General features: G+C 46.0%; 2 protein-coding genes across 2 annotated transcripts in view; one reads left to right on the top strand and one right to left on the bottom strand.

The window, feature by feature from the left end:
* ADAMTS12 (ADAM metallopeptidase with thrombospondin type 1 motif 12) overlaps positions 1-3,704 on the bottom strand; it is a 143,509-nt gene extending 139,805 nt beyond the window's left edge. The window contains exon 1 of the mRNA XM_053968776.1: positions 3,575-3,704. Within this exon, the coding sequence (XP_053824751.1) occupies positions 3,575-3,704 (130 nt within the window). The remainder of the gene's footprint in view (positions 1-3,574) is intronic.
* An 8,683-nt stretch (positions 3,705-12,387) lies between these two features.
* On the top strand, positions 12,388-13,725 carry RXFP3 (relaxin family peptide receptor 3). The gene has a single exon (XM_053932570.1). It carries the CDS (start codon positions 12,388-12,390, stop codon positions 13,723-13,725), a length of 1,338 nt encoding a protein of 445 aa, XP_053788545.1.
* The last annotated feature ends 1,405 nt before the right edge of the window (positions 13,726-15,130 follow it).

Genomic DNA, 15,130 nt, shown 5'->3' with positions numbered 1-15,130 from the left:
GTCCTCATTAGCTGCAGTTTAAGATGTGGCTGCTTGAGTTTCCTTAGGCCATGGACCCCTGAGACACACACACTGAAACACTTCCAATTGAAAGGAAAGCAAAACAAAACACACAAAATCCCCGTTCTCCCAGGACATATAGAACTACATCAGAAATCTGGCCTACTTTCAGCAGCACATTTACTTCAGAAGCAAGCTTATTCTCTTACACAACAGATTTCTTTGTACACAAGCCTGCAGTGACTTGGAGTCTTGGCAGGACAAGCCACAGCAGTGGGGTTTTGGGCCTTCACAGAGCCAGGTCTTGACAACATGGACAGTAATGCCTACCACAGGTTCTGAGAGACATCTGCCCTTGTCCACATAAGGGGACTGAGACACTGGAAACTCAGTGCACATCTTCATGCCTGCAGTTTGCATAGCCTGTGGACAGCACAAAAGGTGCTGGATGCCTGACAATTCAGCAGCTGAAGCTAAACCAAGCCTCCTCACATTTGACAGTGAAGCAGAAAAGGAAAAAAAAAGGGAGGTAGAAGAGATGAGAAACACCAAAAAATACAGCTTATCTGTAGATGTTAAATTGTGAGACTTCTGGCAAGTCCCACATCCCATACTGGGATTCCCAGATACGGGACTTCCATATGGCTAGCAAAGTCAGACTAACACAGAATGCTAGAAGACCAGGTACCCATTTCTATGGTTTTCAGCACAACTCATTAAATAATCAAATCAAATGCCTGAAGGAAAACTTACTCATTTGCTGTCACTTTGCAATTTGCCTCTGCCTGATGTCTTGAACATAATTTTTTGTGGGTTAACTGCTGAACTCCATGCAAGACCAAAGACTTGTGGTTTTGGATCTAAAACCATGCAAGGAAGTTTTTTACTTCATCACTATAGCATCACTTAGTGTATAGAGGTTAAAGAAAAGTAGGCCATCAGGATCAGTAAGGTGGGAAATAATGCGGAAGCATTGGATTATCAAAGCAGAGAAACTGAACTTCTTCCATCCACACATTAAATACTTGTTGAGTCACTGGAGAGGGGGATTATACTGCAATAATAATGTACTGTAATACAACTGCAGAAATGAATTATTAAACAGCCTTCAAAAGACCAGAGGGAATAAGATTACAACACAAAAGTCTAACAGGATGAGGGTAATGATATTTCTGCAAGTAATCACTATCAGTAAAGTTTTGCCTAGACTGTTGAGTAAAAGGTAGTCGTAACTATAAGATAAAAATATACTGAGCTCCACACTAAGCCTAAGCTAGCATAGTTTCTGCCTGCAGAAGAGTGTAAAACAGACAGGAGGTAAAATTTTGGTGATCCCTTTCTGCCCTTATAGGAAAGAAGAAAATTCATGCAAGCCAGACTGCTCAAAATTAAGGGCTGCATCCTTCAACACCAAATGCCTCTAATTTCATACAGTAACATAAATTCCTATTAAAACACCACAAGTTTCCATAAAACTTTGCAGCAGAAAACATAAATGGAGAGAACAAATGCCAGTGACAAGCTGTGGTCTGGCATGTCACAGCATCCCCCTTGGACACCCAGCATACTCTACACTCAAGGGGAGTCCTGCCTGTCGTGTGGACATTGCTCAGGATTTACAGGCCAGGAAAGGTGGCTGTGTCACTCCAGAGAATGTTGTGTCTTTCCAGAACGGAAAACATTCTGGAATGCCTGGGCATGCTGGCTTGCATTGGTGCTGCAAATGAGTTTGAAACACAGCAATGAGCAGCACAAATTTGAGTCACAAATTTGCAAACACAGTGTCTGCTCAGGCCCTCTGGGCACAGAGGACAAAGTTCAGGCCCTTCACACTCATTTGAGGAACCCAAGTATTAAGTTGTCAGAGAAATCTTCCCTGCAGATATTTGTAATTCCGCATCATTGAAAACATCTGATAATATTCAAAACCACTCCTGTGTATTCTGCTCCTCTGTGGATTCAGATTTGCCACACATGGCAGAGAGCTGCCTTATTAAGAATGGCTGTACACAAAGTGAATAAACTAGGATAAAGAGAAAAACATACATGATCTATCACACATGACAGGAAAACCACAATTTACTTTAAATAAAAAACATGTTCCCTGACAAAATTCCTTTAAAATGTGACACATCATCATTTGCCATTGTTTCATCTCCATCTTTGTAGTTTGTGTACATGTGCCCCTCAGACCCTCTGGCTTCTTTTCAAACCATTCTCTGGGATAGGAAATAGTGTGGCTCATATTGTGAGGAAGCATCATACCTAGGAAACACAGCAAGCTCCAAAGCCCCACGGCAGAGACCATGCCTTCAGGACTCAGCAAGGGCATCCCCAGCTGTCCCACCTACCACACTTATGGATCTAGAGAGAGCAGAACACTTCAGCTCTACCACATACAAATTTCAGTTCACACTTCACACTGCAAGAAACCTTCCTGTGCAAAAAATTAGCCACTTTTTAACTGCCCCTTTACTCAATGCTATTTGCAAATTCTTAGAAAAGACTGTTTTCCATGCCTAGAAAGTTAAATTACTTCTACGTTAATTTCCACATGCCTAATAATTAAACAGCCACTACATGCTAACACAACCACCCTGTTCTGTCCCATGTAGAGTCACAGGGAGGTAATTACTGCTAGCATCCACTTTCAATGAATCCAACAGGAACCAACTTCAGGATACTTGAAAATTCACTTTTCAGGCACCTTATTGAAACACTTTTTAAGCACCTTATTTAAACACCTTTCTTTTCCACACTCTCTGAGCGGTACAGAAGATTTTCTCTTTTGTGTTCAAGCTCTCCTGAAAGCACCACAGCTGTTGATTGCATCAGGAAGTAAAATTTCCTCATATACTTTTGGGTCTTCTACCGCCAGGCAGTGTCTTCCAACTACTCATAATTTTTCTCCCTTGGGAGCCACGACTTTTTCTTAATCAGGCAAAAACTAAAATAAAAAATAAAATTCTTGAGTTGCACTCCCCACTCCAAAAGAGGGAGAAAATAACTGTGAGGGCAGCCTCAAAGAAACCCCTCCCGCGGACAAAGTCTGACTTGCAATTTACCATCCTCATGAATGTGAGAAACTCAGCGGGTGTTGAACCCTGATAAGACCGATCCTTCTGCAGCGCCTGCTGCTTTGGTACAGAAGCGATCGCTTGTTTAGAAATAAATAAACCATCAGGACAGTAAACTTCTTCGGTTTAGCAGCACAAAACGATTCCGGCATTTAGAGAGCTGCCTCTAAACGGGGAAGATCTGCAACAGGTAGGGTTTAGCCTTCATCTCTACGCAGCCGATGACTCGATGACTGCCCAGGAGCGGCAGGAAGGCGCAGCCACAGCGCTGTACGCGGAGCCGCGCGTTCCGGCAGCGTCTGGGCAGCTCCGGGGGCCGACACGGCCCGGCCAGCCGCCCCTCCCGCCCGAGCAGCGCCCCGGAGCCGAACTGCCCCGGCTGGCAGCACAGCCTCGGCGGCACCCGCTCCCCGCCGCGTCCCGTCCCGTCCCGCCCGCCCGCCGCCGCCGCCGCCGCCGCCGCCGCCGCCGCCGCTGCTGCTGCTGCTGCTACTGACCTTGCCCGCCGTCGGGGAACGGGGAGCTGCCGGCCGGCAGGGCCCTGCCCAGGCAGGGCGCTTGGGCGTGGAGGACGAGGAGCCAGAGGGAGAGCACGCGTGCCGCCCGGCTCTGCGGGACACATGGCATGGTGCGGCCGGGGAGCTGCGAGCAGGGCGCCTAGCGGGGCCGCGGCATGGCCGGGCCGCTCCCGGCGCCGCCGGACACAGGCGCCGCTCCGCACAAGGGCTGCGCGGGGCCGTCCCGGTGTCTGGTTTCTGCCGGCGGAGGAAGGAGGGCTGTGGGGAGGGAGCAGCTCCCAGGAGCCCCCGCCTCGGAGCCGCCCGGCTTAACGCGGCGGGACGAACCGGGCCGGGCCGGCGGAGAGGGAGGAGAGGCGAGGCCCCTCTGCCGCCCCTCTCCGCCCTCCACCGAGGCCGAAGTGGGGCGTTCGCCCCGGCAGCCCTCGGGGAGGGCCGCCCGCACAAGGCAGCATCCCCTCCCTGGTCACGCCGGTGGTGTCCTCCGAGGGGCCGGGGCAAGGTGCCTCGCAGCCCCGCACACGCCCTGGCAGAGGTTCCCCAGCCGCGGGAGAAAGTGTTCGAGGCACGCGGGAGTTTGACCCGTTTCCGCCACTTTCTAATGCGGCGGGAGGGGATGCGGGGGCTTCCCCGGCTGAAGCATTCCGTAGCCCATGGCGCCTCAGGGCCCGGCAGCCAGAGCCCAGTTTCCCGGCTGCCTGACAGAATCACAGAGTCAGTCAGGTTGGAAAAGGCCTCTGCAATCATTGCATCCAGACTGTGGTCTGAATATCAAAATGTCAACTAGACCATGGTACTAAGAGCCACATCCAGTGCTTTCTTAAACACCTCCAGGGATGCCAACTTCTTCACCTCCCTGGGCAGTTCATGCCGAAGTCTAATCATCCTTCCTTGTGAAAAAAAATCTTCCTAATGTCCAGCCTAAGCCTCCTCTGATGCAGGTTAAGACTCCTCAGGGTGCCGAGACTGTTCGTGTTTTAGCAGTGTGCTGGCACACTGGGGTTACTTCTGAATGTCCTCCCTATGAACAGAAAGTTCCTAAATATACATTTTAAAGTGCATGCCATGTGCTGTCTGCCAAGTTGGTTACTGCCAGGCCAAGGATCAGCAGGTGGGTGCACATTTCGGTGCTTTCCCGTGCTTGAGACCTGGGCTGGGTTCCTCATCTGCTTTGATAGCCTCCTGCCTAAAGCTGACTCCACCATGGACTTCTTGTATACTTTCATAGCAATCTGTGCTTAATCAAGCTTGTTTCTCTGCTCAGTTTTCTCAAGATGAATGGCTACCACAGTTCAACTGCCTTAGCTATAAGAACTGTGAACTCCAGACTCCAGAGCACAAAAATGCAAAAAAAATAGTTAAAGCTCCAAGGTTTTCTAAATCAGTGAAAAATGTGGCTTCCCCCAGGACTCAGAAAGGTAACTCTGGAAACGGACATATTTATAAAAGTGATAATTAATTTAGAAATCATCATGTGCTCTCTTGTAGATAGTGGAAGGACACAGACCATGCAAGAGGAATATTTGATATCCAACATGGAATATTTGATATCCAATAGTACTTGGCAAGAGAAGATTTGTTAATTGCAAAGTATTTATTTCAATATGTCTGTCCATATATTCTTCACACAAATAATATAATCTCATCTGTTACAGTGACAAGTTTTCTGGTGTTCTTGCCATTAGGATTTTTATCCTACACAATAGGCATGAGGTTAGTTTGTGAGACTGGAAATTATAGCCTGCTTAGCTCTTTATCAGTACTTCCCTGAAATTAATTTAAAGCTAAGTGTGACCTGAAATTGATATTATATATATAATATTTAACTTAAAAAAAAATGCTTGACAATTTTTGTATAGAAAAAGCCACACAATTTGAAATTAATATTTTAAAATAATTCATTTGGCAAATAAGGAAGTATCTCTGCCAAATGAAATAAAAAGGAAAAATACTGTAAAATGAGGAGAACAGGCTAGGAGTAGTGAAAAGAAGGTATGACAGTTCAAGGGATTGGTATATGTTTACAAAGTACTTGTTTAACGTACTTCTTGAAGGCCATCAGAAAAACAGCCCTTCTTGTGAGAGACATTTAACTGCTTCCATTTTCAGTCACCTCTTTAGCTAGGTGTTCACTGGTAGGGGAATCTGATGGGAAGCAACTAGTATTTCCTGCAGGATTCCATCTTGGTTTCTTCCTCAGCAGGAAAACTTAATTCCTGTTGCCTGTAATTCTCTCCAACCCTGAAAGTGATGGAGAACTAAAAGCTTTAGGAACTCAGGAGAGTTTGTGGGAATGAGTTTTGTTTTGATTTGATTTTATTTTAAATATGATAAAAATTAGTAGATTGAAAAGTCGTACAGAGTGGAGTAAGAGAGCTGTGGAAATCTGGTCTGAGACATCTATAACTCCCTGGGCTTTGTGCCAGCATGCACATACACAGAAAAAATGATTCACTGGGTGTGGTGCCAGAAAATACCCTGGGGGGGACAGTAGGGTTCCTGCTTCAGGGATGCTGTGGCTGTAGCTGACACAGTGTCCAAAACACAGCACTATACCAGCTGCTAAGGAGAAAACTATGTCTATCCCAGCTAAAAACAGTCAAGATGTGAAGCAATGGCACAAGTAGAAAGCACTCTTCTGATATGAGTACATACTGAGTCCATTTTAAGTGAACAGAATTTATGGCACTGTGTCTTCCCAGTGGTTTCCTGTTCCAAAGAGGCATAACCTGAGGTTTTGGAGGTTTTTTTGAAAGAAAGTGAGTTGTTTTTGCTAACTTAACCTCGTTACAAAAAGAAAAAGAATACAGCACCACATCAGCTGTGTTCTTGTGGCAACAAAGTTATTGCAGTTCAGTAGGTGCAGCTCCACACAGAAAAGCCTGTACATTTATTGAAAGATCACAGTCAAGAGATACAATCAATCCTAGACTGACAAACCAGAAACAATACTGGACTCTTTTAAATTTAAGTAGACTTCCAGGATAGCCATAAAAGAAATTTATGTATTGCAATTTATATGTATGTAGAAATGTTTACTGAGAGACAGAAAAGCAGAAGTTCTGAGCAGTGAGGAATTAAAACATAAATTATATGATCTGGCATAGAAGAGTTGCTACAAAATGAAGTCCATGTGAAGAGAGACATGGAAGGAAATTTTGCTTTACTAGGAATGACAGTCTTCTGCTCAAAATTTAAAGATACAAAATTATGTAATACACACTTGCTCTGCTCCTGCAGTCGACAGAGAGAGGAGATACCTCTGGAGTATAACACATCCTTGTCTGTCACATCCAAGGCGAAACGCTGTCCAGACCTGACTGTTAACTATCCAGGCAGCTTAACAGTTTGCTTGGACTAGAAACGGTAAGAGCATGGATCATACATGATGTGGTGGGCTTAGACTATTCTGTGATTCTGTGATACTGTGACTATTGGCAGGGAGATGAACTGAAAGAGAATGACTCTGAATACCAAGGGTCCTGTGGAGTTTGCTGGGTAATTGCCACTGTTGATGTATTATTTCTCTGTCAGATTTATAAAGAAGTTTGTGAGTACACTTTTTTAATCTTCAGTCTTATTCCCTGTTTCTCATTAGAGATGCAGCCTCTTAAAACAGCTAACTATTGGTAATTGAGCCAGAGCCACTGTTGAATCTCTCAACTTCCATTGCATTATAATCTTTACAGATTTTTGGAACTTCATAAGTTACTCTTGCAAAAAAAAAAAAAAAAGTATTTGGTGACATTCCACTTCTGGTATGTCTGCGGACAGATTTTAATAAGAGGCAAGCAAACTCTAAGTGATTCTTTAACATGAAATTTTTGTATGCTCACACTCAGATTTCTAGTCAGTCTTCAAACATGGATTGGTCTTTTTATGACTAGTGAGCTAATTCACAAAATTATAATTTCAAACTTGCACCATATGAATTTAGAAGCTCATTTGTTATACTATCCATATTAACCAAATAAAAGCATGTTTCTGGAGCAACAAGTCACTTTAAATTATCTTTTTAAGTTAGTACCCAAAAAATATATTCTCAGTAGTCTGCCTAGAAAGTAAATTATGAAAGGATGATGAACGTAACCAAAGTTTTTGGGAGGTTATTTGTTTGGTTTTGGAATATTTTTAAGGGTTTCATTTTGTTCTGCTCTGTTTTTATTAAAATCTATTTCTGTGTCCAAATAGTACTTTCTGGAGGATATGCCTGTGGTCCATGAATCGCAGTATGATCATTGTGTTATCTGAGATTTTGTAATGAAAGCCTGTATTCATTTCCTACTGCACTTTTAAGAGAAGAATTGCTATCAAAATCTTCCCATGGTGGACACACACCAAGTCACACCAAGTTCATTCTCAGGATGGAGAAGGTAGAGTTGTAAAATCCAGTTGAAACTGGAACTGAAACTGAAATCCAGTTGAAACTAGAACTGAAACTGAAAAAAAAAAAAAACAGTAACAGAACTGTTACTGCCTGAATTTGGTCAGAAGGATGAAATTGTTGCCCTGAGCTCATAAAAAACTCAGAGGAGACCATATCGCTTCCAGAAATTAGAACTGAAAAACTAAATAAACATGAAATGTCCCTTTCCTGTTTTCTAGTTTCCTTCTCCTGATCCAGAATTTTGTTTGAGAGAGGATGCCATAAAAAGAATTATTCATAAAACAGAATTCAATTGCAAGAATGCAACATTTAAATAATGTAAAGCCCATTTAAGCCACACACACTAGTAAAATCTTTCTAATAAAATATGTTCTAGAGCTTTACTATTACTATTTTTTTTGCTTCAGTGTGTCAAATATGAAAAAGAAATTTAAAATCTCTTACTGCTACAAAAATATCCTAAGAAATAGTCCCATGTTTCTGTATTTAGTGATACATTCAATATTTTAAAAATCTGCTTTAAGCTACAAAAATGCCTTTCATATTGAAAACAGAATACCATCTCCCTTGCCAAAATATTTCAGAGGAGCATACAGATGGTTCAGTCACTGTTGTAATTATAATAAATCTTTTGTTTGTGTATGAGGTTTGTAAATGCAGTGAAAAATTAGAGAAATTCTTTGGGGTAAATCATAGGAAAATCACCATTTCAGCAAATGTTTATTTGGCATATTTAACTACAACATTTTTTCAATGCTCTTTGAGAAACACCTGCAGGACACTGACACAATATAGTTGAAACCAATGGGCAGTTTCTGTTGGTGGTCTGAACGAGTGAAAACCTTTTTAATTCTACTGTACTGATTGATGCTGCCTGCCGGCAAACTAGCAATCTCAGCCCTGTGGATTATTTTAGCATAGTACTATATATATGCAAAAAAGCCTCTGCCTGATTTATTTGAGATTAACAAAATACACAAATCAGCCATTTTTTCCACTGTTATCACCAGAGTGCATCATGGAAGCCTCCGCCTGTCAAGTTTATTAGTGTTTTCAGAAATCTGGAGTAAGTAATACCAATTACACTGACACTTGGATAAAAAGAAGGCTCTGGAAAGTTACATGTTAGCAACACAGCTTTGGCAGCATGGGTGGAATGAATAGGGAGCAAGAAGACAACAGTATCTTCCAGGACAATAATCCTTGTGATTGTATCTAGTGAGTTTTGCAATACTTTTTGAAAGTAGCTGATGGCTTTTTTAAACATTTTTTCAGCTATGGCAGTGTTCTGGCAATGTGTTAAATAAATTATTCAGCAAATATTTTTTTTATTATTCATCTAGATGTTGCAAGTTCCCTTACCTGCCTCCAAAATGTCTCTGAAATGAAGAATGACAAAAGAAAAACCCAAGACTAAAAAGGAATTTTTCTGGGGGTCTAAACATGAGCAAAAACTTTGGACAATCATTTCACACTTGCAGACCTGAGTTCAAAATCCACTACCAGTGTTCCCAGGAGGTACCTAACTTCACACTCTGTTGCTTTCTCTGGGTGACTAACAGCAAAAGCAATCTGAATTTGGACATTATTTTCCTCCTCTTTCCCTTTCTGAACCATTATGACCATTCAGTCTCAGCAATATATCAGCAAGATGTGCCAAACAGAAAAAATGGTAGAAGAAATTATTCTATGCAAGACATGTTTGCTGCAATTTTTTCAGTGACATATTTAAGATATGTCACTGATACATGGTTGTGAAGGTAGCAATATGATGAGAATAGGTTAGAATTCAATCTAGAAAATGTCCACTTCTGCATTATCAACCTCACTAATAATTTATTAAGTCTCTGCATGGCTCTATTACAGGTTGTTTTTTCCTTGGGGGCTAATAGTAGCAGGGGTAAGTGGAGAGGGGAAATTGCTGATATGTTTTACTAAACTTGGTTTTGAGTAAGTCCTGACTCTAGTGCTAAGGCAGTCATTGCTGCTGTGGGCTGGGAGGCATCTCACCCTCTGCACTGTTTATGGAACCTCTGCAGGTCTGGCTGAAACTCAGCATTTTCACATTGCTTGTTTATATGATGGTTCTTCTCATGGTTTTAAGGGATCAGTGTCTTTCTCTTCTGCATATACTGTCTTACAGTCGACTGTGCAACACTGATGGGACTAATGGGGTTGTTGAATTTCACTGGAAGGATTATTTCCTCTGGTTGAAAGAATTTGGAAAACTGCTGCCATTCAGCAGGCTGAGAGATGCAACTTAATGCTGTGTGTTGAAAATGCCACCCAGATGCAACCTTAGTCAGTGATTAAGAGGTATGAAAACCATCATTTAGAAAAATTGTGAAGATGTGCTGGATTTGGTTGGGGTGAAGTTAATTTTCCTTGAAGTGGCTGGTGTGAAGCTATGTTTTGGCTTTGTGCTGAACACAGTGATGATAACACAGAGATGTTTTAGTTACTGCTGAGCAGAGCTTACACAAAGCCAAAGCCTTTTCTGCTTCTCAGACTGCCAAGCCGGCGAGGAAGCTGGGGGTGCTTGGGACAGTGGGAGGAGGCACAGCCGGGAAAGGTGACCCCAACTGACCAAAGGCATATTCCAGACCGTCTGACATCACCTTCAGGGTATAAAGTGGAGGGAAGAAGAGGGAAGGGGGCATGTTTCCCGTGACAACATTTGTCTTCCCAAGTGACATTTAGATGTGATGGGCACTGCTCTCCTGCCTGCCCATGGGCTTGTTTTGTTTTGCTTGCATTTGTGGCTTCTGCTTTCCCTATTAAACTGTCTTTATCTCAACCCTCGAATTTTCCAGCTTTTACCCTTCCACTTCTCTGCCCAAATCTGCTGGTGGAGGAGTGAATGAGTGGCTGCAAGGGGTTTGACTGCTAGTTGGGGTTAAAGCATGACAGGAAAAAATATCAGGGGGTCCATTTTTTGAGGCCTGATGTGGTCAGCATTCTGAAGATCCAATTCTTTCTCTTTCTCTCTCTCTCTCTCTCTTTTTTTTTTTTTTTTGGTCATTCTGGTACCAAACTATTTATTATAGCAAGTAATCTGCAGACTAAACCTTCCCAGAGCCTTATATTTCTAATTCCAGTATATTGCACCCTCATTATAATCAACATGAATGATGCATAAAATTTCTAATTACTCTTTCTCCCCTTTAACACTCCCATGCCATCATCTGGCTGATACTTTTGCAGGATCCCTGCAGATACAAATCAAAGTGATGAGAGGACTGCTGATAACAAATAGCACGCACAACTATATGTTTGCAGGAAGTTCAGTGAGATAAATTAGTGGAAAAATAATATACTTGTTAAATGTTCCGTAGATCTCCCCCAGATGGTTGATTCACAGTGCTTTACTTAGGTATATTCAGAATCTTGGTTTTCAAAATGTGCAGTTATCTTGATTTATTTAGAAGCGGAACAGAAGGAAGGAAGCCTGAGTTCCTATTCCCATCGGTTGCTGTCTGTTTCTGCGGCAGACTTGGTGGGGAAGCGATTTTCGGGCCCGGCGCAAGACAGGGGGGCCCCCTGCGGGCGAGATCCCTCTGCCTCCGGGGGAGCTGCTGCTGTCGCCTGCACCGATAGCCGGCCTTTATAGCTTCGTTGTCCGTGCCGTTCGCTTTAAAATAAGGTAGACACCGTCCCCGAAGTCCCAAAAGCAGGAGGGGCGTTCGTGGGTCCCTGTCCGGAGTGCGGTCATTCAGGGGAGGGCGAGGCGCGGTCCGGCTCGGTGCCGAGGTTTCTCAAGCGCCAAAGTGCGGGTGGTTTCCGGGTCACCCTGCGGCTCGGCGAAGGTGCTACATCCCCAAAACTTGTCCCCACGCAGGAGGAGAAAGGTTCTGTTAGAGCTGATCGGCGGGGAGCACATCGGGGAGGGGAATCGTATCGAGATTGGGGCGATCACATCGGGGAGAGGAGATCACATCGGGGGAGTGGGGATCACTTCAGGAGATGGGGAAAGATATAGGGGAAGGGAGCATGACACGGGCAGGGGGGAGAGGGCATCGCCTCTGGCCGGGCACTTGCCGCACTGAGCCCGAGGGAACGCCCGGTTGATTCACACACGCGGTTCCCGACCAGGTGTGCGGGACGGGACGGGACGGGACGGGACGGGACGGGACGGGACGGGACGGGACGGGACGGGGGCGATCCGTGGGGGCGCGGCGGCCGCGCTCAGCACCCGGGAGAGCTCCGCGCCCACCGCGCATGCCCCGCCCCGCCGGCGCGGATAAAAGCGCGGCGCGGAGCCGAGCGGCGCCAGCCTTGTCACCGCACGGCCGGCACCGTGCCGTGCCCAGACCCTGCTGCCGCCCCAGCAGTCCGCCTGCCCTTCGACGCTGGTCAGCCTCTGGGGAAAAAGCTCCCGCAGACCCGTCTTCCACCCTAGCATGGGATGGGCGAGCCCTGCGAGCGCGGTGTCTGCTCGCCAGCCGCTGGCATAAAGGAAGGAGCGGACAGGGAGTCCTGGGGCGCGGCGCTGGGTTTCCTGGAGAGCGCTCAGATGGACAACGGGAGCAACGTGTCCTTCTTACAGTTCTTGAAGACCATCAACCTGGAGCGAGCCGATGGGATGCAGGGGGACAGTTCTGACGTGGTGCGGATTGTCATCTCCCTGGTGTACTCCGTGGTGTGTGCCCTGGGACTGGTGGGCAACCTGCTGGTGCTCTACCTGATGAAAAGCAAGCAAGGCTGGAGGAAATCCTCCATCAACCTCTTTGTCACCAGCCTGGCAGTGACTGACTTCCAGTTTGTGCTGACCTTGCCATTCTGGGCAGTGGAGAACGCGCTGGACTTCAACTGGCTCTTTGGCAAGGCAATGTGTAAGATCGTCTCTTATGTGACAGCAATGAATATGTATGCCAGTGTGTTCTTTCTTACTGCCATGAGTGTGGCTCGATACCGCTCTGTGGCTTCAGCCTTGAAGAATCAGCGTCGAGGAGACCCACTGGGTGGCTGCTGCTCTGCCAAGTGGCTTTGTGCACTCATCTGGCTGTCAGCTGTCCTGGCTTCCCTGCCCCATGCCATTTTTTCCACCACTGCCACTGTCTTTGATGATGTTCTCTGTCTTGTCAAGTTCCCAGAGGGCCGAGGCAACAATGCCCAATTCTGGCTGGGTCTGTACCACATCCAGAAGGTGCTGCTGGGCTTCGTGGTGCCACTGGTTGTCATTAGTCTCTGCTACTTGCTTCTGGTGCGCTTCATCAGTGACAAGCACGTAGGCCGCACCTGCAGTGGCCCCAGCATCAAGCGCCGCTCCAAAGTGACTAGGTCAGTGTCCATCGTGGTGCTGTCTTTCTTCTTGTGCTGGCTGCCTAACCAAGCACTTACAACCTGGGGGATACTCATCAAACTCAACATGGTGCACTTCAGTAACGAGTACTTTCTCTCCCAAGTGTACCTCTTCCCCATCAGCGTGTGCCTGGCACACTCCAACAGCTGCCTCAATCCCATCCTCTACTGCCTCATGCGCAGGGAGTTCCGCAAGGCACTGAAGACCCTCCTCTGGAGGATCACCTCACCTTCCCTCACCACCATGCGCCCTTTCACTGACACCACCAAGCCTGAGAAGGAGGAGCAGGCCCTGCATGCCGTGATGCCTGTGCACCCTGTCCCTGCTGCTCCCCGTGCTGCAGCCGTCCAGGCAGAGGTGGCCTATTACCCCCCCGGGGTGGTGATGTACAGCAGCCGCTATGACCTGCTGCCTGCCAGCTCCATGGAGCAGCACTGCTGAGATGGCAGGGGGCTCTGGGGGGTGGCACAGTGCCAGATGTGGCCTGGGGTTATTGAATACCTGGTCAGGACAAGGGGAGGAGGGATGAGTAAAGGACTTCTGTGAGAGAGATGGTCTTTTGCGGTTTTGTCTGCCCTCAGAGACACTTGATGGACGCTGTTGTCTGGAAGATGCACCCTGAGCTGCAGAACAGGACTAGGAGGAGGTAGTGATGGGATGCCTCTATGAGATGCCTTTTAGTGCCTGTACCTGTGCTGGGGAACAAGGACTAATGAGGGTGATGGGACTCCAGCCAGGGAGGATGCAGGATGTGCAAAGCAGCACAGGGAGGTGAGGATCTGGTTGGGGTGGACTGAGGCTGGAAGGCCTCAATCACTTCCCCTCAGGCTGCAGTTGCAAGTAGCCCTCCCACCTTGTGTGTTTGTCTGTGGCAGGGAGAGGGAGCTGAGCTGCTTTCTCCTGTTGCAGGACCCTGTAAATGGAGCATGCCTGACTGGTCACTGCTTCCTGGGCTCTACTGAAGGCACAGGGATCAGACAGCCTCTCTTTTACTTCAAACCTGCCCTGAGGGGAACAGCCAGGACAAGTGGGTACAAAGCTCCTGCTTGTTCAGGCTTGGCACCTTTCCTCTCTTTTAGAGACTTAGGAAAGAGCAGGGACAAGGGACGCTGTGCTCCTCTCCAGATCAGTGCAGGATCTGCTTTTCTAGCAGGCAGCTGCTGCCAGGGTATAAAGCAACCCAGACAGCCAAGGAGAAACTCAAGGACGGAATTTGCAGCTTCATGGGGTGTTCCTTTGCCTGTGTTTGGAGAGAGGATGTGAGCCCCCTAATACTGTTCCCCAGCCTTTCTCCAGGCCACTGAGGGGAAAAGAAACCTCACAGCCCCAGATCATGTGAAGCAAGACAGCATCTTTCCCAGGGCACTGAGATTGCAGGCTTAATTTTTGCTGCACTTCAGACTGTTCATATTTCACTCCAGGAAGTCAGCACAACTGTAAATAAAATTAAAAAATTAAAATTAAAAAAACAAAAGGGGGAAAAAGAAACAGTCCTAGCCACTTTCAAATCACTTGCTCCGGGATACTTCTGGGTTCACTTAAAACTAAGCACAAAAGCTTTAGTTCTGCTGAGGGTTTGCGCTGACTCTTGCCAGTGTTTCAGTGAAGTTCAGTTCAGTTCCTCTAGTCTGAGCAGCCCTAGGGCCTGCAGTGCTTATGTAGCCTAGAGAATGTCAGGGATTGGCCTTTACCAGCCTCTGTTCCACAGAAATGCCTGGAATAATTTGAGACTTATCTGAATTGAACTTTTAGGGGGATAAAAAAAAGTGTATTTTTAAGCTGTGTAAGTTTTTATGATAAGGTTATTTATCTACTTCTTAAAATATTTATTTTATTATGAGGAAAA

This window comes from Vidua chalybeata, chromosome Z, assembly GCF_026979565.1.
Source record: "Vidua chalybeata isolate OUT-0048 chromosome Z, bVidCha1 merged haplotype, whole genome shotgun sequence".
Lineage (NCBI taxonomy): Eukaryota > Metazoa > Chordata > Aves > Passeriformes > Viduidae > Vidua > Vidua chalybeata.
The sequence above is the reverse complement of the archived record's forward strand: the minus strand, read 5'-3'. Positions and strand labels throughout refer to the sequence as shown.